Genomic DNA, 25,248 nt, shown 5'->3' on the forward strand with positions numbered 1-25,248 from the left:
GGGGTTGTGAAATAGGATTTCATGACAACACTGTAAAGCAAACGGTGCTGAGTCCGGAGCCTGCAATGGCGAGTGCCCACTCCCAGCCGCCAAGACCCCACCTCCTCACAGCCAATTTCCTGCGAGGCCCTTAGCGTGATCTGCCTTGGAACTCAACTTTAATGATACCTTGCTTCTATAAAAAGTGCTTGGAACATTTTGTTTCTAATTCTCTTGTACCACTTAAATTCTGCTCTGGAGAACACTTATTTGGGCATTTGATTTGACGTGGACTTTTAATTCAGAGCCCTCAGGAAGCAAGCTTCACACAAGCGCACTCCCACAGTCACTACTAGATCTTTAGGGTTAAGTAAAGGTGCCATTTTTGAAGGACATTAGAAAACACACTGCAGAAGTCTTGCATGAGAGGCTGGAAAGAAGCAGCTCATCTGACCACCTCCCCCCAAGAGGTCAGTGTGACTTCAGAAAGCCACCTGAGGACTCAGGATTGTGGCCAGAGTGGCCAGGACCTAGAGGACCAAGACCCAGGCGAGAAGGGAGACACCGAGATGCACCCTACGTCCTCCCTCCGCCTCGGGTCTCCTCATGTGAGGCAGCTACCCACACAAGGTGTGCCGTGCTGGGGGAGAGGCCGAGGGATGAGGCCAAAGCAGTGGCTAAGGAAGTAAGGCTGGAAAGAAATGTTAGCAATCTCACGCACTGAGCAACGGCTACTGGGATTCAGGGTCTGCAGGAACAGAGGCGCTCCTGGGCTTTAATTAGAAACCCAGGAAGAGCTATGATCTAGGAACTATGACAAACCAGAAACAACAGACTTCCCAAAGCTTGAGACATGGTCTCAAATCAGCTCAACCCCCGAGTGGCTCAGGGTGATCTGCCCATCTTGCTAGAAAAATTAAATCCTCTCTGTAGCAAGATATCACCCAAAGCCTCTACAATTTAATTATTTGTAATTTCAAAAATGAATTACAAGGCGTGCCGGGAACAGGAGCTAATAATCAAATGCAACAAAAACCCCAGGGAATAGAAGGAGATTCAGATACTGGCATTTTAAGACATGCACTGTCTTGCTCAGATTTACATAGTCAAGAAAACTGATGAAGAGGTAGAGAATTGTATTAAAGAACGGAATTGATTACAACAATCAAATGGAACACTGAAACCTCAGAAAGAACCCTGAAATGAACAAATAGCTGAGTCTGATGTTAGATCAGACGTAGTACATGAGAATACTCTGAATTAGAAAACATATCAGTGGAGTAAGTACAGATTAAAGCAGAGACAAAATGAGGGAAAGCACAGAAAAAGTGTAGGAAATATAAGGGAAAATGGTGAAAACCCTGAACCCATGACAGTACGGTTTGGGAAGAAACAGGAGACAAAAAAGGAAGAAGCAATATTTAAAGAATACTAGGTAAGAATTTTGGGAAACTAGTAAAACCCAGTAACAGATTAAAGGAATGTTATTAACCCCGAGAAGCAGAAATACCAAGGAAACCGCATTAAGTCCCATGACGGTGCAGCTGCTGAAAACCCGAGACCAAACAAAACCCTCGAGGCGTCTGGGGAAAAACGACGCATCCCTTCAGTGCAGCAGCAGTGAGACTGGCAGCTGACTTTAAAAAGAACGAGGCTCATGTTTAATGTGATGACAGAAAATAGCTGCCGATAAGGAATTCAACACTCTTGAAAATATTCTCAAATGAAGGCAAAATTAAGGTGATCTCAGGCAATCAAAAACCATGAGGAGTCATTGCTGGCAGGCCTGTGCTGACAGATACCGAAGGGGGTCGTCAGGCAGAAGGGGAAGGACCCCAGGTGGAGACACGAAATACAGGAAGGAATTTGGGGAAGATGAAGACGTCTCTAAATAGATACTGACTCTAAATGACGGCAACTGTAATGACCTATGGCCTTAAAATAGACGTCGGATTAAAATACAGCACATGGGGCGCCTGGGTGGCGCAGTCGGTTAAGCGTCCGACTTCAGCCAGGTCACGATCTCGCCGTCCGTGAGTTCGAGCCCCGCGTCGGGCTCTGGGCTGATGGCTCAGAGCCTGGAGCCTGTTTCCGATTCTGTGTCTCCCTCTCTCTCTGCCCCTCCCCCGTTCATGCTCTGTCTCTCTCTGTCCCAAAAATAAATAAACGTTGAAAAAAAAATTAAAAAATAAATAAATAAAATACAGCACAAAACACAAAAGGCATGGGTGGGGGTAAGTGGAATTAAAATGTAAAGTCTCGAGTTGATGGGGAAGTGGTAAAAATAGCAATTGGAGATTAACTCCTAGGAGACAAGGATGCGTGTTGCAATTTTGGGGTGATGCCTAGAAGAAGAACAGAATGTATAACAACCTTAAAGGGGAAAATTAATAAAAATATCCAACAAATTGAAGGAAAGAGGCAATGCGTGTGAAAGTCTGCTCCTCGCGGGAACAGCTCTCCTGGAAAGCGGCCTCTTTGCCCCACGCTGTCCTGTGCCCACTGCCCCTCGGGCTGGCTGCATTCACTCATCTCTCAAACCACCGTTCTCCCTTCCCTTCCCTTCCCTTCCCTTCCCTTCCCTTCCCTCCCCTCCCCTCCCCTCCCCTCCCCTTCTCTCCTTCCCTCCCCTTCCCTTCCCCTCTCCTCTCCTCTCCTCTTCTTTTTTCTCCTTCTCACTCTCTCTCACCCATGACATTCCCCTGAGTGCAGTGGGGGGTTTATCGCTGTCACTCAGAGATGAACACACACTAAATCCAAATAAATCACATTTGTTGAGTTTCTTAGCTGAGTCCTTTATCCCTCAGCGCTCAGTGTAACATTTCACTGCCGAGTATGGATCTGCACTGGATGAAGGGTGGAGCGGAGACCGTGGCCTCCAGAGAAGCCGCGCTGGAGCCCGCTCAGGCTCGGCGGCTAGAACGGAACCCCAACAACTCCCCAGGGTGGAGGGAGGAGCGGGCGGTGGCGCATCTGTCCAGTTCTGCAAGCTGGGTGCTCGGCACCTCTGTGGGCTGACCTCCTCTCGCGGGTAGGACGGGGACAGCAGTGGCACTTCCCTGCCTGAGCTAACGTAAGGACTGAGTTAATAAACACCTATAGAGTGTGTGGTGTGGTCTGTGTTAGCAACCGGCGCGGTTACTCCCGGGCTCGTGGGATTGGAGCTGCTTTGTCAAGTGCCTGGACCTCACACGCACTCAAAGATGGCGGATGCGACAACCACCCAGCGAATCCCATGCAAAACTAGGTCGTGTTTGTTATTCAAGTCTATGCTGCACTTTGGACTTGGCGTAGGAGATACGTCACGCCGTTTCTGTGTTTGTAAAAGAAGAACATGGTTACTTCATGCTTTCTTAGCTATGAGGCCACTATGAACAGCAAGTGTTCCACGACTGTAAGTAATTCTGTTTCCTGAGTGGCATTACTGGGTTGGAAATGGAGTTAGTTTTACAGTCGGGAGTTTGAAATCGACACTTGTGGCATGGGACACATAAGCGCAGCTGACAGATGGAGGCAGCAGCGTAAGCGCCTCTGTGGCCCAAGGTGGAGGCGGACCTGAGGGCTTGCACATCAGCTCTGGACACTTTTCCTGGCGGTCGTGACACTCCGAACCAGCAGCAGAATGACACCGAAGCAGACATGTCCTTTCCTAACCAAGTGTCACCAGTGGGTGACTAATGAGGTCCATGTATAAAAGACTCTTTGATACTCATGATGCCATCTGAGATTCTCTTAAGGACCCACATCCACATTTGCAAAACTTCCAAAATGCCATTAGGCTGGCTAATTCAGTATGTCATGTATCACAAATCTGAGAGAAATCGCCAATGCCATGGATACGGATTGTTCAAGATGGGAACTCTTTAAACATAAGCTGAAATTCTTCTAGTTCAAGTTACCCTTATTGAGTCACCAGCTTACCTCCCTACATTTTTCCTTTCTTTTTCTTTAATCTTTAACCATTTGAAGATTTAAAAATACATAATAAAATACGAAAGATAGAAGATATCAATGTTGCACCAGAGTTGTTCCTTTTCTTTTCAGAACTAGAATATGATGGTGACTACCCCACACGGTTCTGGATTAAAGGTACTGATGTACTCTTTCTGAGAATTACTACCCTCTAGATGTGTTTGAGATGCCTGAAAAAAATAAACGACTTTATTACATTTGAAGGGATTCTCAGCTGCGTTCTTCATCAGTTTTCACTTGTTTACTTCCAAGTATGGATCTCCTAATGGGCTGTCTGTTAGTTTCTAAAATATTCCATTTGTTTTATCTTTGATTTTATCTGAATACTGGCCAATGTTTGAACGAATCTGTGTGAAGATAAATAAGATTAAATCTATGTTAAAATAAGTGGGATATCATCCAGTTTATTTGGTGCTAGTAATACTCAAGCGTTTCAAGCCAGAAGCTTCTGTTCTGAAACCAAAGCCTCTAACTCTAACCCTGACCAACCAGCCGTATGCAGTGTATGTTGTTAGTTACTGAAAAGACCTACCAGCGGTTCAGGTAAGGGGGGATCTCTAACCTCACCAGCAGGGGAATAACGCAAAATTTAGAGTGCTGACTGCATGCCACAGAGCTTCACTAGCACCCACACTTTACAGGTCATAGACAGGTTAAGTAATTTGTCCAAGGTCACACAGCTACTAAGAGACTGACCCAGGACTTGAACCCAGGCAGTCTGACCCTTGCTTTCATACTCTTGACCACAGTGTAGTGTCTCTTAATAAAGCACCGATGCCCCAAATGTAGCTGCTTTCTGAGTAGCAAGGGTGAGATCACATTGCTTCTGTATTTTCAAAAGATCTGCACAATGGCTAACATTCAGTAAACAGCAGTTGAACTGAATTCTTGTCCAAAGGCAGTATTATCTCTTTATATAAGAAATGCAGAATAGTTAAATAAAAATGTAAATATTAGCATCATATTTCACACAAGCATTGCCCGAGGGAGTTTTATTGATTTAACACAGAGAGAGAGGGCTTGGAGGCAGTGACCTTCTGTCCTCCTCTGATGGGCCTAGACGGCTTAAATGGACAATTTCTGGTCTCAGACTGCAGAACTGCTCATTTCTGATACTTACCTGAAGAGGCAAAGAATTATGCTTCCGGTTGTCAGGGAAATCAGGGAGACACTGTAGCCCAGCATGTAAATGGCTTTCACCAGAACGTAAAATGCAATCTGCAAAGAAAGAAAAACACACATGTGAGCTTTTGGTGGCCAGCAGTGGACAAAGCATAGGTTCCCACATCTGGCCACATGCTTCCTTTCATGCAAGGCTCTTGGCTGCTGATGGCCGGGCACACGAGAGACAGTGTCACTTCACAGCCCACCTCCATTCTTCTTAATGCTTATTCATTTTTGAGAGACCGAGATAGACTCTGAGTGGGGGAGGGGCAGAGGGAGATGGAGACAGAATCTGAAGCAAGTTCCAGGCTCCGAGCTGTTAGCAGAGCTGATGTGGGGCTTGAACCCACGAACCATGAGATCCTGACCTGAGCCGAAGTCATATGCTTACCCGACTGAGCCACCCAGGTGCCCAAGCCCACCTCCATTCTGAACCCAGACATTTTATTCACCTCTTTAAATGCCCACCTTTTTCCTTAAAATTCATTGTGGATGACTTTGTATGGAGCAAGGAGAAGACTGACCTGAAGGGGTTCCCAGCTTCACTGTCTGATCACTGTTCTGCTGCTGAGACCAGAGGGGTTTGGAGGGGTGCTTCCTGTGAGAGAGCCCCAGCAACCACAGGAACTGGCTGGTTTTGCAAATGTATTCTGACCTAACTGGGTTTACACTGCCCTGGGCCCTGGGAGTGGGGACCATGGAACATTCTGCACTGGCCCTGATTTCTCCATAGCCCGGTTCACACCAGCTTAGTTCTAAACTGTAGAGAGGGGTTGTGCCCACCAGGGACACACTGAGCAGAGCCCTCACCCTGGGGTCATTGAGCTAACTCGGGTGCAGGCTGGGGCAGGAGGGGTGGCCCGATGAGGCCTTTGCTCCTGCAGCTTCACGGGGCTCGGCCACCGCCACAGGCCAGTGGACCCCTGTAGGCTGGCCTGCACCCACCACCCATCCCTGTGTTGTTCTTAACATCAAGGTGATGCCTTCAACAAGGGTTTTCCCTCTCTGTTACCCTTGTTATTGGAGGCTCAATACTGTAATGACATATTTCAGAAGTAAACTATAATATTTGGAAAAATGAGTTTCTAGTTAAGATTTAATGAGAAAATGAAATAAATTAGTCTAGCCTCTCAAATAGTTCAGGCAATCAAGATTAGCTTGAAGTTCGACCTGGCAAGCTAATGTATTATCTGATATCAGGAGGATTTTTCCTTGTTGAACCTTAAGACGCAAAGAAAGATCCCCGTTTTAGACTTTAAGGAGTCTGCACCTGTGATGACACTGTTGGGCATTCTTTTTAGCTCAAGAAGAGACGTGAGGGCATGCTGGCATTCTGAAAGTGTCTTTGAAAACTCTAATTTTAAGTCTTTGTCCATTTTCTATTCTCTGTACTGAGTGAGAGATTATAAATAGGACTGGGGATTTTGTTTTGTGGTCAGAGTTCACATTAAATAACGGAAAATGCAATATTTTAAACATACCAAAAGCATAGAAAACAATATAATGTATACATATCATATAATATCTATTATATACATAACATGTAATATGTTACATACATATTAATATAATACATCTACATATCTATAATATACGTTATATGTTATATACATATAATACATCTATAATATACCTACCAATAGTCACCAAAACCAGGACAACTGAGTCAGACCCCGGGGATGCCCCAGGTAACCACTTTGCTTATGCTGGGGTGCTGACCCCCATGATGCCCTCACAGGGTGTGTGCATGTGATCAGTACCTCGTGCTATTGCTCTGATGTTTTAGTTTTATTCTGTGCACGTGCTGCGTGTAACTTTTATCTCCCCGTCAACTGTGTTATTTGCTGTCCAGTATTTACTTTACCTTGTTTTTTAGTGCCTTCTGCCTAATTTTACCATTGCTTAAAATTTTTTTTTATGTTTTTAATTTTATTTTTGACAGAGAGAGAGACACAGCGTGAGCAGGGAAGGGGCAGAGAGAGAGGAGACACAGAATCTGAAACAGGTTCCAGGCTCTGAGCTGTCAGCACAGAGCCCAATGCAGGACACGAACCCACGAGCTGTGAGATCATGACCTGAGCCAAAGTCAGATGCTTAACCAACTGAGCCCCCCAGATGTCCCTACTGTTGCTTTAAATAGTTAAGTCTTTGCTAGGCTTCCTTATCTATCTATCTATCTATCTATCTATCTATTTATTTATGCTTACATTATTTCTTGATTCTCAGTTCTTCTTTCTGGCTTCATAGTCTCCCCTGAAGCACATTCCTTGGGCATTTTTAATGAGGGTTTGCTGGTTGTGGATCCTGTTGGTTTGTTTTTCTGAGATGTCTCCTTCCCTTTCATTTTTGGGTGGAAGTTCAGCTTCAGCACGGTCTGAGTGGACGGTCATCTTCTCCAGGCCCTTGGAAGGCACCTGCTGTCTGTCCTGCTGCTCTTGTGCATGCATGGGGCCGTCTGTTCTTGGTCTCTGGCATTTTCTGGCATCGGCACCATTGCCTGGCCGTGGCCTTCTCTCTGTATTTGGGGTGATCCTGCTCTCCGCATTGGAGAACTGGTGCATCACCCGGGCTGTTAGCCATGGCATGTTCTCCTGCCAGGCCTGCCGTCAGACTGACCAGCTGTCCTCCCGAGTGGTTCCCTCTCCCTACCGCATCCGGTGCTGCGTCCCTGGTGCCCACACTCCTCACTGCAGAGCCTGCCTCTGAGCTCCTATGTAATATATCTTCCTGACTTTTATTTTTAGGTTGATTTTTTCCCAGGTAAGTTCTGGCTACAGCATCTTGTTTCAGGTTTATATTTTTAATTTCCACTTTTTCAAAAACATTTCAAATGTACTCATGCCTGCTCACTTCATTATCTGAAGCTTTGAGGATGTAGCCTCACTTTGGTACCTGCGGACTTGCACACACAGTGGCCCTTTCTTTGTGTAGTTTGTGCACTGGGGAGACAAGCTTGTCCTCGGACTTGATCTGTGGGCACTTGAGGCCTGGGTGAAGATGCTTCCTTCCAGAAGCACCTGTGTACCGGAGCCGGACACCCCCGCTGCGTCCAGTTCAGGACACTTTACATGAATGTCCCAGCTTAGGGTTTCTGTACCAGGCAGAAGACACAAATGGGAAAACCCAGCTTTCGGGGGGACACACCTGTGGTGACAGATTTTTAGATTTTCCTCCTGGAAAGCAAATGCAGGTAAGAAAATTTTCTTTGTCACCTCTGTGGTCTGATTTTTGGTCTAGCTCTCCACTCCAGCCGCCCACCACCATCTGCACTGGGAAGCCGTTCATCCCAGCTCTTCATGATGACCCAGCAGTTGCCCTGGGAACCAGCCGCCCCTGTTGCCTGGCACCTGTTCTCGGCTCTTTTATTGAGATTTTTTTTTTTTTACTTTCTTGAAATCTCAGCTGTGCATTTTAAAGCAGCATTGCTATACCTTACTTAGTATTTTTGGGTGATTTGTAGTGGGAAGTTTTTACCCCCAATTTCTTATGTAAGATTTTTATTTCTTGCTGAACTTGTGGTATTACTGGTTAATTTAATTCATTCTGCTCAACCCATTACTGAGCACTTAATTGGAACCAGACACTGAGCAAGGTGCTTTGGGTACAGGATGAGTGAGAGAAGGGCCCCACCCACGAGGAACAGGACACAATGCATGAGCTGGACATTGAGATAGGTATGAATTAAGACATTTTTATGTGTTCACTAAAAAAAAAAAAAAAAAGGAAAAAGAGAAAAAAAGAGGAATATACACATTTCAATTTATATTACTTTGCTTAAAGCTGGTTTAGATTTTCCCCATCTTATGTTTTCAATCACTTAAGAAGGGTTAATTTGGTCATTTGCAAATTGCCTCTGCTAAGGCCTTTGCAAAGCAGAGCAGACCCGAGGGCGAGCTAGAGACCTCAGTGGAAGGCAGCACTGGGGAAGTCTCACAGAACAAAGCACAGAACAGCCATGTAGCAACAACTGAGAACCGTGATTACGTGCAGCGTGCAGTGCTTAGCAGACAGGAAACTTTCACACAGTTGACTTTTAATAGAATGAGGCAAATCACAAGAAAATCGGGGGTGTCTGCAGGATGACAACTTTTGGGGTTTCTTCTGGGTGCACCCAAACTCCTGTAACACCACCTATGTGGACAGAACTGAAGAATAAAAATTAATGTTTAGAACATGAACCCTGAAGGACCGTGTGGAGTTTTCCATCTTTGATGCAAGTCTAAATTTATTTTCACCAGAAGTGGCTAAAACCAGCTAAGTGGTTTCAAGAACCGCACAGAGGGTCTACGCAGGTGCTTTTGTCCCCAGGTTCCAGGGTCTTCCCAGGTCCTACCTCCCAAACCAGCTTTCTTCCCTGGGGGTCCCAAGTTAGACCCTCTGCCTCAGCCCCTGAGAGACTGCACATCCCCATTTGGGGCCTTCTGAGTAAATGCTTGTTTCCGAGAGGCTCCATGATCCTTGGTCCATCTCGTCATGAATACTGACTTACATTCTGCATGATTCCCAGCTGCTCTTAGAGTGATGTCCAGACCCATTCTCACACCCACCTTTGACCCAGGGCCCTGGTCTCCCCCTTGCCCACCAAGGACGTTCAGCCAACAAGAAGGAAACCTTAAATATTAGAAAGAGCGTTCACAAGAGAACAGATGAAAAGGCTTTATCCTTTTACTCTGGATCCAGATAAGACAAATGAAGAGTCATATGAGCTCCCAAGTGTTTTGATAAGTTGGAATTCACTGTGTATAAAAAACAGGAACAAAAGGCACAGTTATATTGCCCAGCACATTGCAGAGAATCATTAAGTATTTGTGGGATGAATGAGTGCACTGTCAGAGTAGAGAACATAGGTAAATAGAACAGACACAAATAATCAGATCTATAAAATCTTGTTTTTAAAACCCATGGGACATGCTATGTATGATCGTAAAACTGAAAAGAGCAATGCAACTAATGAATATCCAACTTTTTTCTTAAATACACCTTTTTTGATTTTTTGTTTGTTTATTTTTGAGAGAGAGAGAGAGAGAGAGAGAGCATGAGCAGGGAAGGGGCAGAGAGAGAGGGAAACAGAGGATCCGAAGCAGGATCTGCGCTGACAACAGGGAGCCCGATGCAGGGTTCGAACTCACGAGTGGTAAGATCACGACCGGAGCTGAAGTGGGACGCTTAACCGACTGAGCCACCCAGGCACCCCTTAAATACACTTTTAAAGAATAAAATTAGAACTAGAAAAACAGCAATTCATTTGAAAAATTTTGAATGGGAGCATTTCATAACAAATGTGTCAAAATTATAATCAGAGGCATAATTATGGCCTTAAATGTCGTTGTTAATAAATAAGAAGATAAAGCATCAACGAAAGAAGCCAGAGAAACAACGGAATGAGCCAAATAAGACAAGAAGGAAGTAATGATAGAAACACAAGTCAGAATCAGTAGGCCGGGGCTCCCCAGGCAACAAGCCCACGAGGACACAAGTTTTCGAGTGTTTATCTGACGTAAGTATGAAAAGCCTAGAACAGCGAGGACTCTATAGATCGTTGACATAAGTAAGTTAGGAAATGGTCAGACTTACAACACCACAGAGTGGTTTTTTTCTGTATAGGCCAAGATGAGATATGCAGTTGCCAAGTATCTAAAGGGGAAAAATAGTGAGAAACAAATATCTAAATTGTATTTTATACACACACTCACATGTTTTAATTAAAGTACTAAACTCTGTGCTAACAAAGTCAAGATTTTAAGAAAATGGATAATACTCTGGAAGCGTAAAAATGATCACAACAGGTTTAAGGAAAACCTAAAAATATCAATAACCAATGAAGACCTTTTTAAAAAGTTGATGACATACAATCTGTAAAAGTGACACTGGACCCAGCGGCTTTAACAGGTGAGTCCTTCTATATTGTCTAAGCCAAAGTGTCCCTGGGATGCAAAAATTGTTCCAGAGCATAATAACAAAGGAAAAGCACAACATTTTATTTATGAAACTATCATAAGTCTGGTGTCAAATCCAGACAATATACTAAAACAAACAATAAAAATAAACAAAACTTACAGACTAATTTCACTTATGTCTGCAGAGGGAAAAGTCTCCCATAACTGTGCTCTCCCCGGCTACGCCTCCCTGAGCGGCCCGCGCTCCGCTCCGTGTCTCAGCCTCACGCCCTGCCCTTTGTGGCACATCTACCTCCCCTCGGGATGGATGGGCCTCTGTCCACCAGCCCTTGCTGGACTCCTAGCATCATTCCCTCCTTGTCCCTCTCCTCCTTCTCCAAAGTGTTGATGGGTCCCCGTGTGGCTCCTGCTCTCCCCCCTCCACACACTCTCTCTGCAGGGTCTCAGCGGCTACATGCAGTGCTGACTCAGAAACCAGAACGTCTAGGCCTGACTTCTCTGGCACTTCCAGGAATTCTGTCCTCTGGCCTTCTAGAACTTTCTACCTAGGCGTCTCACATTCAGCACGCTTGAAAACTAATGCACGAACACACCCCTCTTCTGCAGCACTTGGCCTTAAATCTGGCCCTCCTAATGCCCACCTCATTTCCCGACGTCAGCACAGCAATTCAGGGTTGTCTCTGTGTGCGGTCTGTCACACACACTTTCAAGCAGTCAACAAACCCTACCACGCAGGGGAGGGGCAGTCTGACTCCGAGCTTGCTTCCTTCCCATCCATGCGGCACACACCCTCTGTGTTCTGTCTACCCCGTGGCACTGGTCCTGTGGCCCACAGAGCAAGCTTCCACGCCAGCCGTTTGCGAGCTTGGATGCAGGTGAGAACTTCCTGGTGCCCCCTTGCTGGTCTTGGTGGGGCCTAGGCTCCCAGGTGACTTTAGTGTGCATCTGGGTCTGAGAACCGTGATACCAATGGTTCTCCCAGTGTGACCCCCCCAGACGAGCAGAGACAGCAGCACCCAGGAACTTGTTGAGATGCAAACTCTCTGACCCACCTGTCCCCACCTGCCCCAGAATCAGAACCCCGGAAGGTGTGGTCCTCCAGGTGAATCTGATGCAGCTCTGCTTCTGGAACCTCTGGTCTACACTGCAGACAGGCATGAAATGTAAGTGTGACCTTCCCTGTCTCTGCTCCAAACCCCGCACAGAGGCTGCTTGTGAGTGAAGCCGTAACGAGGTCCCTACTGGCCCTCCTCAACCTTGAGCCTCCTACAAGGAGCTGGGAGCAAGTGCCAGCCACATGCTGTGTCCCTGCATTTCCATCTTTATTTTCCTACCCAGGCCTCAGCAGTTTTTGTGAGGGGCCCCTCCTCTGGGAAGCCACCCTCCCTGGTCCTCTCCTGCCCTCATGAGGTTACGCTGCCGTGGCTGGAGCTCCGTGAGAACAGGCACAACTCCTGTCCCCTTCCTGACCCAGCCTGCAGTGGGCCCCTGGGAACCCGAGGTGCAAAGCCTTTATGGTTTTCAAATCTCTCGTTACCATGTCATCCGATCTTGAGACTGCAGGGAGACAGGCCGGGGTGACTGTCTCTGCTGAGCAGAAAGGGAACTGCAGCTCTAGGGCAGTGAATAAGTGGCGTGGGAGGGGTGGGTTTGGTCGCCTGGTGCTGACCCCCAAGTCTTGGTCCTTCCGTGGGAAGTGGGAAGGACAGCACCACGCCCTTTTTCTCAAAGACTCGGTGACTTAGCACTGGAGTGGGGAGCTTGACCGTGGAACTGCCTGACCTCTGGGCCTTCCCTGAGGGTTTTCACAGGAGCATCTAGGGGTTACATCGGGGTGAACGCAGAGCTCGTTAAGCACAGCCAACAGATAGGTGTGAAGTGACTAAATCAGAGTGGCTTCAGTGCCCAGAGGAGACCAGAGCTGCCTGGGCCTCTGATGTGGCCGCTCTCTCCTTGCCTAGTGGACACACGCTTCTTCCAGATTAAAGTTATGTCTCTCCGGGGCTTCACACATCTCTCAGATTCTGATTCTTGCACGTCTTTCAGATTTTCCCAAGACTAAGGAGGGGTCAGGGCCGTTTGGCCACAGCTCTGCTCCCTGAAGACCTCTGTCGATGGGCACCGATGGGAGAGAAATGTGCCTCCATTTCCGCATGCAGGTGAAGTGATACGTTCTGGCCGTGCCATCTGACTGTGGATTTAGCCACCACAGGTCAATCAAGTGGGCGAACTGGCTTTGTTTTTCCCTCCAGTGAGTGGACGTAACGGATGTCCTGTTCTTAGCTGCCAGTGCCGTCCTGCCCTGAGGCAGCGCGAGAGCTGGGGCTCAGGGGACCTGAGGTGGGTGTGCCAGGATGATGATGGAGGCGAGGGAGCAGGCCTTGGCTCGCCGTCCCTGTGCACCAGTGGCCGACGACAAGGAAGCATCTCCATCTGAAGAGATCCCAACTGAAGACCTCAACGTCCGATGCTTCAGAACCCGTGATTTCACTTTCACAAACGCTCGCTTTCATGTTTGCTTTGGTCTTTTTAACATTGTCTTGTTTCCCCACAGACAGCTCCCGGGTGTGGACACAAGGGGCCTGGTGGGAAGAGCCTGGCCGGCGGAGGGAACCCAGAAATGACGTCGCAGTGTTCTCTGACACAGAAAGGGCTACAGATACTTCGGGCACTGAGTGCCACGGCACGGGGACGCCCTGCAGGCCGAGCGACGAGCGGCCATGTTTCATGCCCTCCTGCATGAGTGCCAGGATAATCCCAGGTCCCCTGCGGATGTAGAGCCATGTGTTATGATCACATATTTGGGGCTGATTTACTTGGAAAAGGTTTTCATCATCATCATCATCATCATCATCATCATCACAACATTGGGAAGTGAGACAAAACAGTCCAGGAATACTTTCCTGTCTCAATACTTCCGAGAAGGCTCTGGAGGAGCATGTGGTGTGCAGTGGTGGTGACGGGACCCTCCGCTCTGAGTCACTTCTGAGTCGCGCAGGCAGGATCTATGCTCAGCTTTCGGCTGGAGGTCCTGCCTGGGAGGCAGTGACGTCCAGCAAGGGGCCGGGTTGGCCTTTCCCCGTCAGCCTGTCACCGGGGCTGCTCCCACAGCAGCTGTGGTGGACAAGGTGATTTCTATGTCTTCTTCTAATTTTCCACGAATGCACGTGTGCTGGTGCTACAAGGGCAGACAAGGCCCTTCTCAAAACGCAGAAGCCCAGCCAGTGTTTTCCAAACAGTGAGTCATCACGAGGGTGACCACCCACTCTGATTTGCCCCGGGGCCAGGCCTGGCTTGCATCTGGTATCCTGGAGTAATTATTAATAGCTCCTCCTTTCTCTCTCAAAGGGCCAGGTTTGGCTGACATATGATGCAGTCACCCTATTTATAACCCGTTAGTAGGTTATGTGATCCATTTAGTGGGCAGTGACCAACGTTTGACGAAGAGTAGCAGAGAAAGTGTGGTTTTGTGAATGTTTGTGCTGGGTTGCAGTGTGAAATGGATTTCCAACTGTGCACTTTAATCAAAGGTGTTGGAAGCCCCTTGGCTAGACCAGAGACTCGTGACTCAGCCGTCTCAGAAGCTTTCTGGGAAGAGCTGCACCCACCTCTCACCTTTCCCTTCAGCAAACTCAAGAGACGGACACTCAGCTGTGTTTTCTTCTGAACCTACTGATGCCTTCATCACACGCATCACTGTCTGGAAAGCAATGGTCTCCCAGAACCCTCTTAGTGAAGATTAACCTGCCCATCAGCAAGTACCCCTCTGCACCAGCGGCAGAAGAAACAGCTCTCAGATAGAGAGCGTGTGTCTCAGGATGGGGCCCACATGGCTCCTGTCCTTAAGGTACACAAAGTCCTGTTGATAAACAAGACCAACACACGCCTGAAACATGAACGAGTCGCTGCTAACCTGCCTTTCTAACTCCGAATTCAGGCTGCATGGCCGAGGCTTGAGCAGGAGCAAGAAGTAGGTGGTGGGAGGCGGGGCCTTGGGTGGGGAAGGACAATGGTGCAGGTCCAGGCTGGAGGGAAGGGCAAGCTGGGGGACGCTGGGCAGGAGGAGCAGGGATGTCCGGTCCCCAAGCTACAGCACTGGTGACGCTCACTCTGCTTCTCCCTGACTCCAGGACTTGCACATTCCATTCCCCCCAGGTGGCCGCAGGCAGGGGTTGAGGGCAGTGCTTGCTTCACTCTGCAGGACACCCCGGATGTGCCAGCAGGTCCAGGGGCTTTCACCTTGGGGTGGCTTCTGGGCATGAAACCACCTATTTTCAGGGGGAGTGTGGTCCAAGGTTCCATTTATTTCCTGACTGAAAGGCAGAATACCAAAGCCCCTGCCCGAGACTTACACCTTGTCTCAAGATGCAGGATGAAGCCCAGGATGGTGTGTTGTAAAATGTACCAAGTTGAAGTTTTCTTCCCGCTGGTTATCGGCAAAATATCGTGTAAGACCAGCCTATTCTACTACAAGCCATTCTGCTTGGGAGGCTGAACAATATTCAGACAGTGCTGCAGCTTCTATAATCCAAAACGTAGCCCAAAGTTCATTCACTTCTCCCAGCAACCTTGGGAAGGAAGCGGACTGAGTGTTATCGTCATGTTCCCATTACACTAATGAGGAACCTGAACCCCAGGAGGGGAGAAGCCAGTTTAAGGGCACAGGGCCCTCAAGCTGTGGAGGTGAGACCGGAGCCCGAGCACCATGGCGTCATCTGTCTGGGAGAGACCAGTTACCCTTCTGTTCCGATTTTTTTTCTTCAAGAGGAATTAGCTGCTTGAAGGAGCTTGGATGTTGCCACCTCACCCTGATAATGGTAAAAGTCTGAACGACGTGACAAATCAACCACTCGTCATGGATCTGCCGGGGCGGAGGACACAGGACGAAGTGCTGCCCCAGGACTAGACAGACAGACGGTCACAGGGAGTCACTGCCAGGCACAGTCACGAGACTTATGACCCACCGGTTCAGCTGTGGTAATCCAGCGGGCCTGGTGCAGAGGAGGTCAGGCAAATGTGTCTGTGGAACAAAAGGGAGCTGGGACAGAGACCCACATAAGCGGGCACTGAAATGTGACAAAGGAGCAGAGTTGAGTGGAGGAAGGACAGTCTCTTTGCCACATGTCACGGGAACGGCTGGACGTCTGCACACAAAACAGGAACAGACACTCAGATCTCACACCTGCTCAAAAATTAACGCGCATAGATCACAGATTGAAATGTGAAATGTAAAACTGGGCAAGTCCTGGAAGATGTCTGAAAGAATGGAGATGCCCGGGTGTGATGATCCTTCGGAGCCACAGCAGCACAGGCATGGTCCGCGGGAGAAAGAGTTGGTACCCTGGGCTTCATTAAAGCTAAACTCCTGCTCTACAAAAGCCCACGTCCGAGAGCAAGAAGGCAGGCACAGGCTGACAAAGGACTGTCACTCCAAACAAAGAACTCCCAAAACTCAACAGGGAGAAAATAAACAACCCCATTTAAACAAAACGGGCCAAACACCTTGACAGACAGCTCACCCAAGGACATGTCTAGACGGCAAGTAAGCTCACGGAGAGACGCTCCACACAAGGGCACCGCCCACGCTTCCCGTGGAGCTGAGACCCACACCCACGGTGCACGGGGTGGCAGGCACGTTCTCCGGCTCAGGCTTATGTCCCATAAACACACGACACCGCAGGCTCATTCCCTTCTGCTCTGCTTCCCCCCCCCCCCCCCCCATCAGAAAGTGACTGCAGTGCTGTGTGTCCTGGCTTGTCCGGGGATTAAATGAGATAGTCCATGTAGAGCTTAGTAACTGCTCTTAGTAAGTGATTTATGTTATGTGGTTTGATTTTATAATGAGAACCATTTTTATAATGAAAGAGATGTTAAAAGTTATTAATGCAATGATGCAAGTCCTTGTTCAGTTGAAGAAATAGTTCTCAAACTTCCTTTGTGCATGTTCTGTGTTCACAGAAAAAGTCAGAACACGCTGGAGAGTGGTCTCCTCTTCCCCATCCAGCCCCGACTGGCATTGCCGTGGAAGGGAGGGGCAAGGCAGGGGCTCCAAGCCAGAGAATCCCTGTGGGAGATTCTGGGTGGTCAGAGGCACAACTGGAGGCTGAACAGAGGGAGTGGGAGAGCCCTGAGCTGTGACTTGGGACCTTCTCCAGTCCTTGATGCCCCACTTTCAGAGTCGAGGAGAGGTGGGCACTGATCCTGTCTGCAGACATCAGAGACATCTGGGCAGCAGGGACAGGTCCTCACTCCAGAAAGGAGTTGGGCTCCGAGGTCAGAGGGCATACGACGGCACACGAGAGCTCAGTGCTGATGACCCAGGAGACGTGTGTGTGACCAGCAGGTGTCTGTCCTGGCATCTTATGCTTTCCTCTCCTCTGTGAGGTCACTGGCTCTTCTGAGGAAGGAGCAGACATCTGGAAAATGCCTCTGGAGAGCTCAAATGTCTCATGGAGGAGCGGGTGAAGTCAAAGATTGTCTGATGACTCCTACTCCGAAATAAAGGCTGATCTTCCAGAGAAACTCTGCACTGTTATTTAGCTTGGGGCCTGCGGCGATACTGGAAATGTGATTTTGCAGCTTCTTCACGCATGGCTGTGTGTTGACATTTTAAAGAGGAGAGGCTCTGTGGGGAGGTGGTCGTGTCCCAAGGGGCTGCCACACCACTCAGCATGCAATTCTGCCCTTTACTTTAAGTAACTGCATGGAACATTCCTATGTTGGTGTGGAGGGCTGAGAGGAAAAAAGGATTTTCTTTTAAATCCAAATAGGACATTTCTGAGGCAAACAGCCATAGATATTTTGGGGGCATTTTATCCCACTGAGACCTGAAAGTAACTATGAGAAACATCAGACAAACCCCAACAGACAGGCATTTACAACATCATAGGCCTATATGAAAGAGAAAGACTGAGGAATGTTCCAGATTGAAAAACACTGAAGAGTCATGATAGCCCACTGCAACACATGACCTTGTACTGGGCACTGACTGAAAGGGTGCCTCGATGGCAGATAAGAGAACATTGAATTTCCCAAATTGGAGAACAGTGTTGAGGTTCTATCAGAGAACATCCTCACTTTAAAAAACCTGCCCTCACGTTTTAAGTGGTAAAAGGCGTGTGTGTGCAACCCGCTATCCGCGGCAACAGGCATGTGCCCACAGCTCGTCGGGACACAGCAGAGCAGATGTGGCAAGACGCTGCCTGGAGAATCGGGCTGGCGACGTGTGGGTTCCCCGCACCATTTGAACATGGAAACTACTTCCAGGTCATACCACAGGCTCGACAGAGACACCGGGACCGTCAGGCATCCTCATTGTCCCGACAAAGTCCAGGGTTAAAAAGCAAATGTAACTGAGAAATGATCTGACAAACTTGGCATAAATGTAAGTGTTTTATTTTGTTTTTGGACTAAAATTAGATTTATTTGAATACAAAAGTAATATATGTTTACTTCTGAGAAAGTAGAAAATGGAACAAAGACTTTTGAAAGGAAGAACACGGCTATTACAACGACTCCCCGCTGCCAGGAGTTTCTGCCCTTTGTCAGCTGGGCCTCTGGCTCCCCGAGTGTCCAGCCACGACCTCCTCCAAGTACGTCCAAGTGACTGACCATCAGTAGGTGAACTTTGTCAAAACTTCGTCTTTCTTTTGCTGGCTCTTTAACGGAGCTCTGTAATAAGCAGTAAAACAAACACTACTGGTTTCCATCCTTTCTTCAGTTATTCCACTTGGTCCTGACATGTGTACATCAAATGAAGAAACTAGTCGGACCGTCCAGTGAGTAATCTGGCTGTTCCCCAACCAGCCAGAGGACCAGGGCCTTCCCTCCCGTCCCTACCTAAGGGCCCGGCAGGGGCAGCCAGCCCCCCAGGCTTGCAGACTCCCAGATGCCTGAGCCCCAAATGCCTGTCCCCCCAGGCAGGCTGCTCACAGACGAGCCCAATGAAAAGGGAGCATCAGGGAGCTCAGACCCTTCCCAGGAGCACCGTTCCGGGCCGAGACCAGCCTGGTGCCGCCCACCCTCCTACCAGCGCTTCAGCCCAGCTCCGTGGACACACCCCATCCCCGCCACTGTTCTACGAGAAACAGAGGCCTCCGCTCACCGAGGCAGGGCCCTGGGCTCGTGACCGAGCCTTCCCAACCCTGTGAGACTCCCTGGGTCTCCTTCCCAATGACAGGTTTTCTTTATATCCCTTCTTAACTTCTCATCCTGTTTCTCCTTTGGCTTGGGAAAGACCCATTTCTTTATTGGGCAAGCATTACACATTATTGTTACAGGTTCAGTTAGAACTAGAATAAAGATAGCTAATAATAACTGTGTCTGTCCCATGAATCTTGTGAATCACATTTCTGCTCATGGTCAGATTTCTGCCTGGACCTGGGCAGCGGTCTCACGCGAGCTCAGGCTCCTCCCCGTGGGCAGCAGGGTGTTGTGTGCTCTGGTTATGGCATTCTGACCCCGTCCTCCTGCCCCGCGGCCCCTCTGGGTCCTGTCTGAATCTCTGAGCCCGGTCTTCCCAGTGCCGGCCTCGCTGTCCAGGATCCCAGTGTCACCCACTGCTGACGAGCGGTCCACCTCAGCTGGACTCACAGTGGGAAGCTCCCTCCTGCCATCTGATGTGAACCGAGGCAGACACAGCCCTTGGAGCTTGTTCAGAAGCTGAATTAAATGGCCAACTGTAACGGAAGCAAACACCGGGTGTAGGTGCCCCAGATCTTGGTCAGGTGGCACCCTCAAGTCTGCCACCTGGAGGTGCACACTTTGCCGTGTTGGCTCCAGCTCTGGCTCCCTGTCCAGTGGACAGCTGCTCAGCACACCCCCGAGAGACTCCTCCCAAGCAGTGGGCTAGCAGTGTGCTCCTACATCTCCTTCTGAGGACCAAGTGAAAGGCCCAAGTGCAGCTGACCTGGGAGCACCACAGACACCCGAGTGGCCGTGACCCTTGTTGTTGGGTGGGAAACCTCAGGGAGGCCACACCGGCGGTTAGGCAGAAAGAGTTACTGGTGTGTCTGAAAGCTGAGAGGAGAGTGCGACAATATTTTTAGGAATATGGCATAATATGGAAGAAATGTGTCCACTTGATGCATGGGAGGCTGAGATGCCAGACAGTTCTCTTGGCTAAATTTAGCTGAAGTGCTCTTTATTGAAGAACTATGTTAGCAAATATATAACACAGGAGACACACGGAGTACACTGCTTTGGGTGTTCACTGCTCAAAGGACGCCAGTGTGTTGCTAGGGCTGCTGTCCTTTGGCGGGGTTGGCCTGCACAGCTGGAGGGCAGAGTCCTGCGTGGTGACTAAAGCCCCGGGTCAGCTGCAGCCCTGGGACCTTCAAGATTCATCAGGAAGACTCCTGATACTCAGGGAAAGGAGGTACCCTGGCCCCACAGAGACTTGTGGGTGCTAATTTCTAGGTGTTTCCATGTTTCACCAGCTCTCAGCAGTCCTGGGAGATCGGAGAGGTACAGACAATGGGCAGCAGGAAGACACTAACGCAGGGAGCCTGGTTGAAGGAGTGTCCCCAACCTGGGGCCTCAAGACAGCCTTCACCACAGGAAAAAAGCCAAGAGATTGGGATCTGGACAATGTGCTGTGGCAGGGAGCTGCCCTGGTCAGGAGAGACCCAGGGCGGGGGATGGCCTGGAGGGTCGGATGACCAGACACATGACTCCAGGTGCAATGACGCTTACTGGAAGTCCCGCCTGAGGCTGAGAACGTGATGCCAGGACAGGAGACCCTCAGCTCCCATGGGTGCGGAACCCATGTGCCCCATAAAAGGGTGGGGGGCAGCTGAGAGGATCCTGTGGTCTATACCTGACCCACCTTTCCCTATAACGTTCCACGGGCTGGGGCATGGGAAAGGACACAGGGCAGCTGCTGGTGTGACCCCTGTGGGTCCCTGGGGGTGCTCCTTAAATCCCGTAAGGCGATGAAGCCCTTTATGCAAAGACCCAAAGATAAAAGGCCCAAGAGGAAAATGCTCCTACGCCAAGGCACACACCCGAAGGTGGTTCTGGTGGGAGGGGGACATAGACTGGGAAGACTGCCATATGGAAACCAGGGACCTGGTGACAGAGGGAGTCTGAGCCAAGCCTGGCCAGCTTCATGATTTCACTGTGAAGACCAGAAAACCGAGGCCCAGACCATTGCCAAACCCCTCGTGACTCGTGGGCCCCCTTGGTCCAAAGCGAGAAGCAGCTTCAGCAGCATCGTTCCTGCCATTGTCTGAGAGGGTCTTTGACACTTTTTTCTTCCATGTCTTCGGACCCTCTGGGGTCTTTGGACACTCTCTTTCTCCATGGGACTCCCCCTTCCCGACTTCATTGTATTTGGTGATTCCTTTGCCATTGCAGACAAGTCTGTGGCTTTGGTGGAGGCTAACTTTTTTCTTGAACTTAATTAATTTTGAAGTCAACAAAGATTGCACACACAACACCCAGAGCAGAGCTGCTGTGTGAGAGCAGGAAATCCGATCAGAATCATAAACCCGGGAGGAGACTGAGCCGCTGATGAGCCGAGGAGTGACATCAGAAGTGGAGTTCGTTAGGCTCAGGACAAGGCTGTGCCCCGGCCCCCCAGTGCCCGAGGAGGCCCAGCTGGGCTCTGACCCACCAGGCCCTCTGTGCCGCTGCCACGCCACATGCTTTCCAGCTTTGACAGGAGTCCTTAAACGAGCAAGCATTCAAGGTGTTTGAACAGCGGACACTGCAATCAGGGAGAAAAATCATTCACTGCGGTTTTGTGCCATCATTTTCTTCTCTTGTACACGTTAAACTATTTTGACTTTCTAACCCATTAGTAGGGAATATGCGTTCATGATATTTGTAGAATCTCCAAAATGTTTAGTTAAGAAGAAAAATAGCTTTTCAAACTGGATGGAAAAGCATCAGAAAAGTAGGGATGCTCTGTGCTTCATGCAGGCAGGATTCAGTTCCAGGCTTTTCCAAGGACCAAGCGGACCCAGAAGAGTTTTCCATCAGTTTCCCTGGGAAGTGTGACCCGAGGGAAATGTAGAGAAGGAGGAGCCGCCGGCTTTGAGTTGGGAAGTTGCTAGTATTGCCTCGGATGTCAGTTAGTTCCCAGCTCCTGCCCACCCGCGACTCCAGTACAACCAGGGTGGGTTCATGGTAACTGAGGACAGACTCAGAAACTTGTGGTTCCCAAGAAATGCTTGTTTGTCGAATGGATGAATGAGGACAGGCCCATCCTCTTACCGGGACCTACACCTGGCTCGGAATAAATGCTGCTCGGGATGTCTTGGGACATTCTGCTTCCACCCCACACAGGAGTCTGGGACGCCTGCACACAGTGGAACGAGAGGTGTGGGTGGTCGAACTTGGGTGTCAGAGCCCCCACCCCCCTGGCCACAGAGATCTAAGACTTTCCTGGTCGTTGGGACCTGTTGTCTCGCCCCTGAAATGGTCTGACAGCCGTCCACCAGGGTCACCTGGGAGGCAGGTGACACGTGACAGTGCTCCTGGAGCCCTGCTCATCGTGAAGTGGGGCAGTCTCCGTTCCTGGTCAGAATTCAGGGTCTGCAGAACAGGCCCTGTGAACTCTTCTTGCTACAGAAACCATCCTGACACTGGGGGTAAATTCTGTACCAGTTCAAGTTTTATTCTCAGAAAGCCAACAAGACCGTCTCCCGGGTTGGTCATATTAAATAGCTAAACAGCAGTTGGGGACTAGTCTGGAACCAGAAATCCACACGTATCTGCCTGTGAAAACATGTTCTCAATTTAGATCCAACATGAACAGGTCAGCGACTTAGGACTACGCTCTATCAGCAGCCAGGAACACACGGCACCAGTCCCCCCATCTTTCAGCTGGGGCAGCTTAAGCCAAATGGCTGCCACAGCTGTCGGCCACCATGTTCAGGGCTTTCTAGCACCTCACGTTTCCTGCCCGACAGGGAACTCATGAGAGGCTGACATCTCACTGGGACTTCTTGCAAAATCCAGTAAATATAAAAAGAACGATATGAAATATGTCCAAGGCTGAGCATCACTCTGGCATGTAGCACGGCCCCCCACAACGTGCAAAGTCCGAGGTGATTAGACCCCAGGATGCGCACGGCGGCTCTTACCTGGAGGCAGAGGACAGATGGGAAGCAGGCGAGAAGGAAGAACTGACAGGGTGTTCCGTGGCATTAAATTCTGAATGTGTGGGGCGCCTGGGTGGCTCAGGTGGTTGAGCATCTGACTTGATTTTGGCTCAGGTCATGATCTCATGGTTTGTGGGTTAGAGCCCCACATAGAGCTCTGTGCTGACAGCATGGAGCCTGTTTGGGATTCCTTGTCTCAATCTCTCTCTCTCTCTCTCTCTCTCTCTCTCTCCCCTCCTCCCCTGCTTGCTCTCTCTCAGAATAAATAAACTTAAAATTTTTCTGAATACGTTACATTTTAGTGGCGTCCTGAGATGCTCTGTGTCCACCCTCTCTGTTCACAAGCCCGGCTGAGGGTGGAAACCACTGCTCGCATGTCTTGGCACATGCGGGACGGAGTGCACTGGTGCAGTTCCCTGTGTCCCGGGTGCACACAGGTCGCCAAGCGGCTCCTGCTGGCCAGAGAGAACACAGGTGCCACAAAGGCGACTGCATGCCAAGGGGGAGTGAAATACATTTGACGCAAAAAGTCAAATTTCAGTGATTGTGCACAAGAGAAACAGAGCTGGGGCCTCTGACCGTGTCCTGTTTTCTCTGAGCCTCAGTTTTTCTATCTGGAAGGTGGGCTGTCATGAAGACTAGATAAGAGGTGGGGGACATTTGGGCAGGTTAGTCAAAGCACACAAACTTTCAGTTATAGGATGAATGAGTTCTGTGTCTCACCAAAAAAGAAGGTAAATATGTGAGGTGATGGATAATTGGCTCGATTGAGGTATTCATTTTACAATGTATATGTACATATACACATCAAAACATCACACGTACCGTGTACAGACATGCCTTGGGGATACAGTGGGTTTAGTTCCAGACCACCACAGTAAAGCAAATACTGCAATAAAGGGAGTCAAATGAGTTGTTTGGTCTCCCAGTGCTTATAAAAGTTATGTTTACACCACAGTGTGGTTTCTTAAATGTACAACAGCATTATGTCCAAGGAAATAATGCACACACCTCAGTTAAAAAATACTTTACTGTTAAAAAATGTTAATCATCATCTGAGCTTTCAGTGAGTCATAATCACTGATCACAGATCACCATAACAAATATAATAATAATGAAAAGGCTTGAAATATTGTCAGAATTAGCAAAATGTGACACAGAGAGACGACGTAAGCAAACGGTGCTGGAAAAATGGCCCCCAGAGACTTACTCGACACAGGTTTGCCACAGCCTTCAACTTGTGAAAGCACAGTATCCGCCACGTGCAGCAAAATGAGGTGCGCCCAGACCTTAAGTATGTACGATGTTTGTCACTAACACCTCAATGGGAAAAGACCGCGTGAGACAGTACTGGTAACTGACCGGCTCCCGGTACGGCTCAACAGTGTCCACTCTTCTAGCACTCCTCCCTCACTGACTACTGGCCAGGTGTCCAATTAGTGAGAAATCGGCTAAAATGGAAGCTACTTCCTCTTCTAGAATTTAATGATTTGGTGGGGAAGACTGGCTTTTAACCATAAACCTTAGTGAGGAGAGCAAAGACAGCCCCTCTATAAAAAAGGGGCGTGAAAGATGATCCCGCAGGAAATCGTATCTGACGGTGACATCAGTACCAGTCTCACCAGCGGCCGGATGGCAGGGCCCAGGGTTGGCGGGAGGTGCACGAGTAGCTAGGTAGGCCCTCAGGCTCTTTCAAAGGGCCTCAAGTATGTTCCTACACAGCAGACGTCTGCGGAAACACAGCATGACTTCAGGGTAAGGAGGCGTTCACCTGTCCGTATGGCGTCAGGGGTGAGTGAATGTAGCCCAAGGGGCAGGACAGCGATCTGGTTTCCTGGTGGTATACAGAGTAAGACTACAGTGGTCCAACGTTGCAGAGTGAGTGTTCCGGAAAGAACAGCGACGCCAGCCCTGGGGCTGTGGGCTGAGCCCACAGACAGGACCCCGAGCAGAGTTGAGCGGACTTGATTTGACACATCATTTAAGTGATCGCATTCTCAGAAAGGGGTCATCTTGAGCACACCGCCACGGCCCCCGTACACCATGCTGGCCCCCAGCGCAGCCCCAGCGCGACTTGGGCACTTGGCCACGACATGCTCCCTCTCGGTTTGCAAACACCCTCCGTGCCC

General features: G+C 49.2%; 1 protein-coding gene across 3 annotated transcripts in view; it reads right to left on the bottom strand.

The window, feature by feature from the left end:
• VIPR2 (vasoactive intestinal peptide receptor 2) overlaps nucleotides 1-25,248 on the bottom strand; it is a 69,839-nt gene that overhangs the window by 14,421 nt on the left and 30,170 nt on the right. For all 3 annotated transcript variants that reach the window (XM_040464594.1, XM_040464593.1, XM_040464595.1), the window contains one exon: nucleotides 5,072-5,169. In XM_040464594.1, coding sequence (XP_040320528.1) covers nucleotides 5,072-5,169 — 98 coding nt within the window. The remainder of the gene's footprint in view (nucleotides 1-5,071; nucleotides 5,170-25,248) is intronic.

The sequence above is a fragment of the Herpailurus yagouaroundi genome, unplaced genomic scaffold (genome assembly GCF_014898765.1).
Source record: "Herpailurus yagouaroundi ecotype Mexico unplaced genomic scaffold, PumYag 483, whole genome shotgun sequence".
Taxonomy (NCBI): Eukaryota; Metazoa; Chordata; class Mammalia; order Carnivora; family Felidae; genus Herpailurus; species Herpailurus yagouaroundi.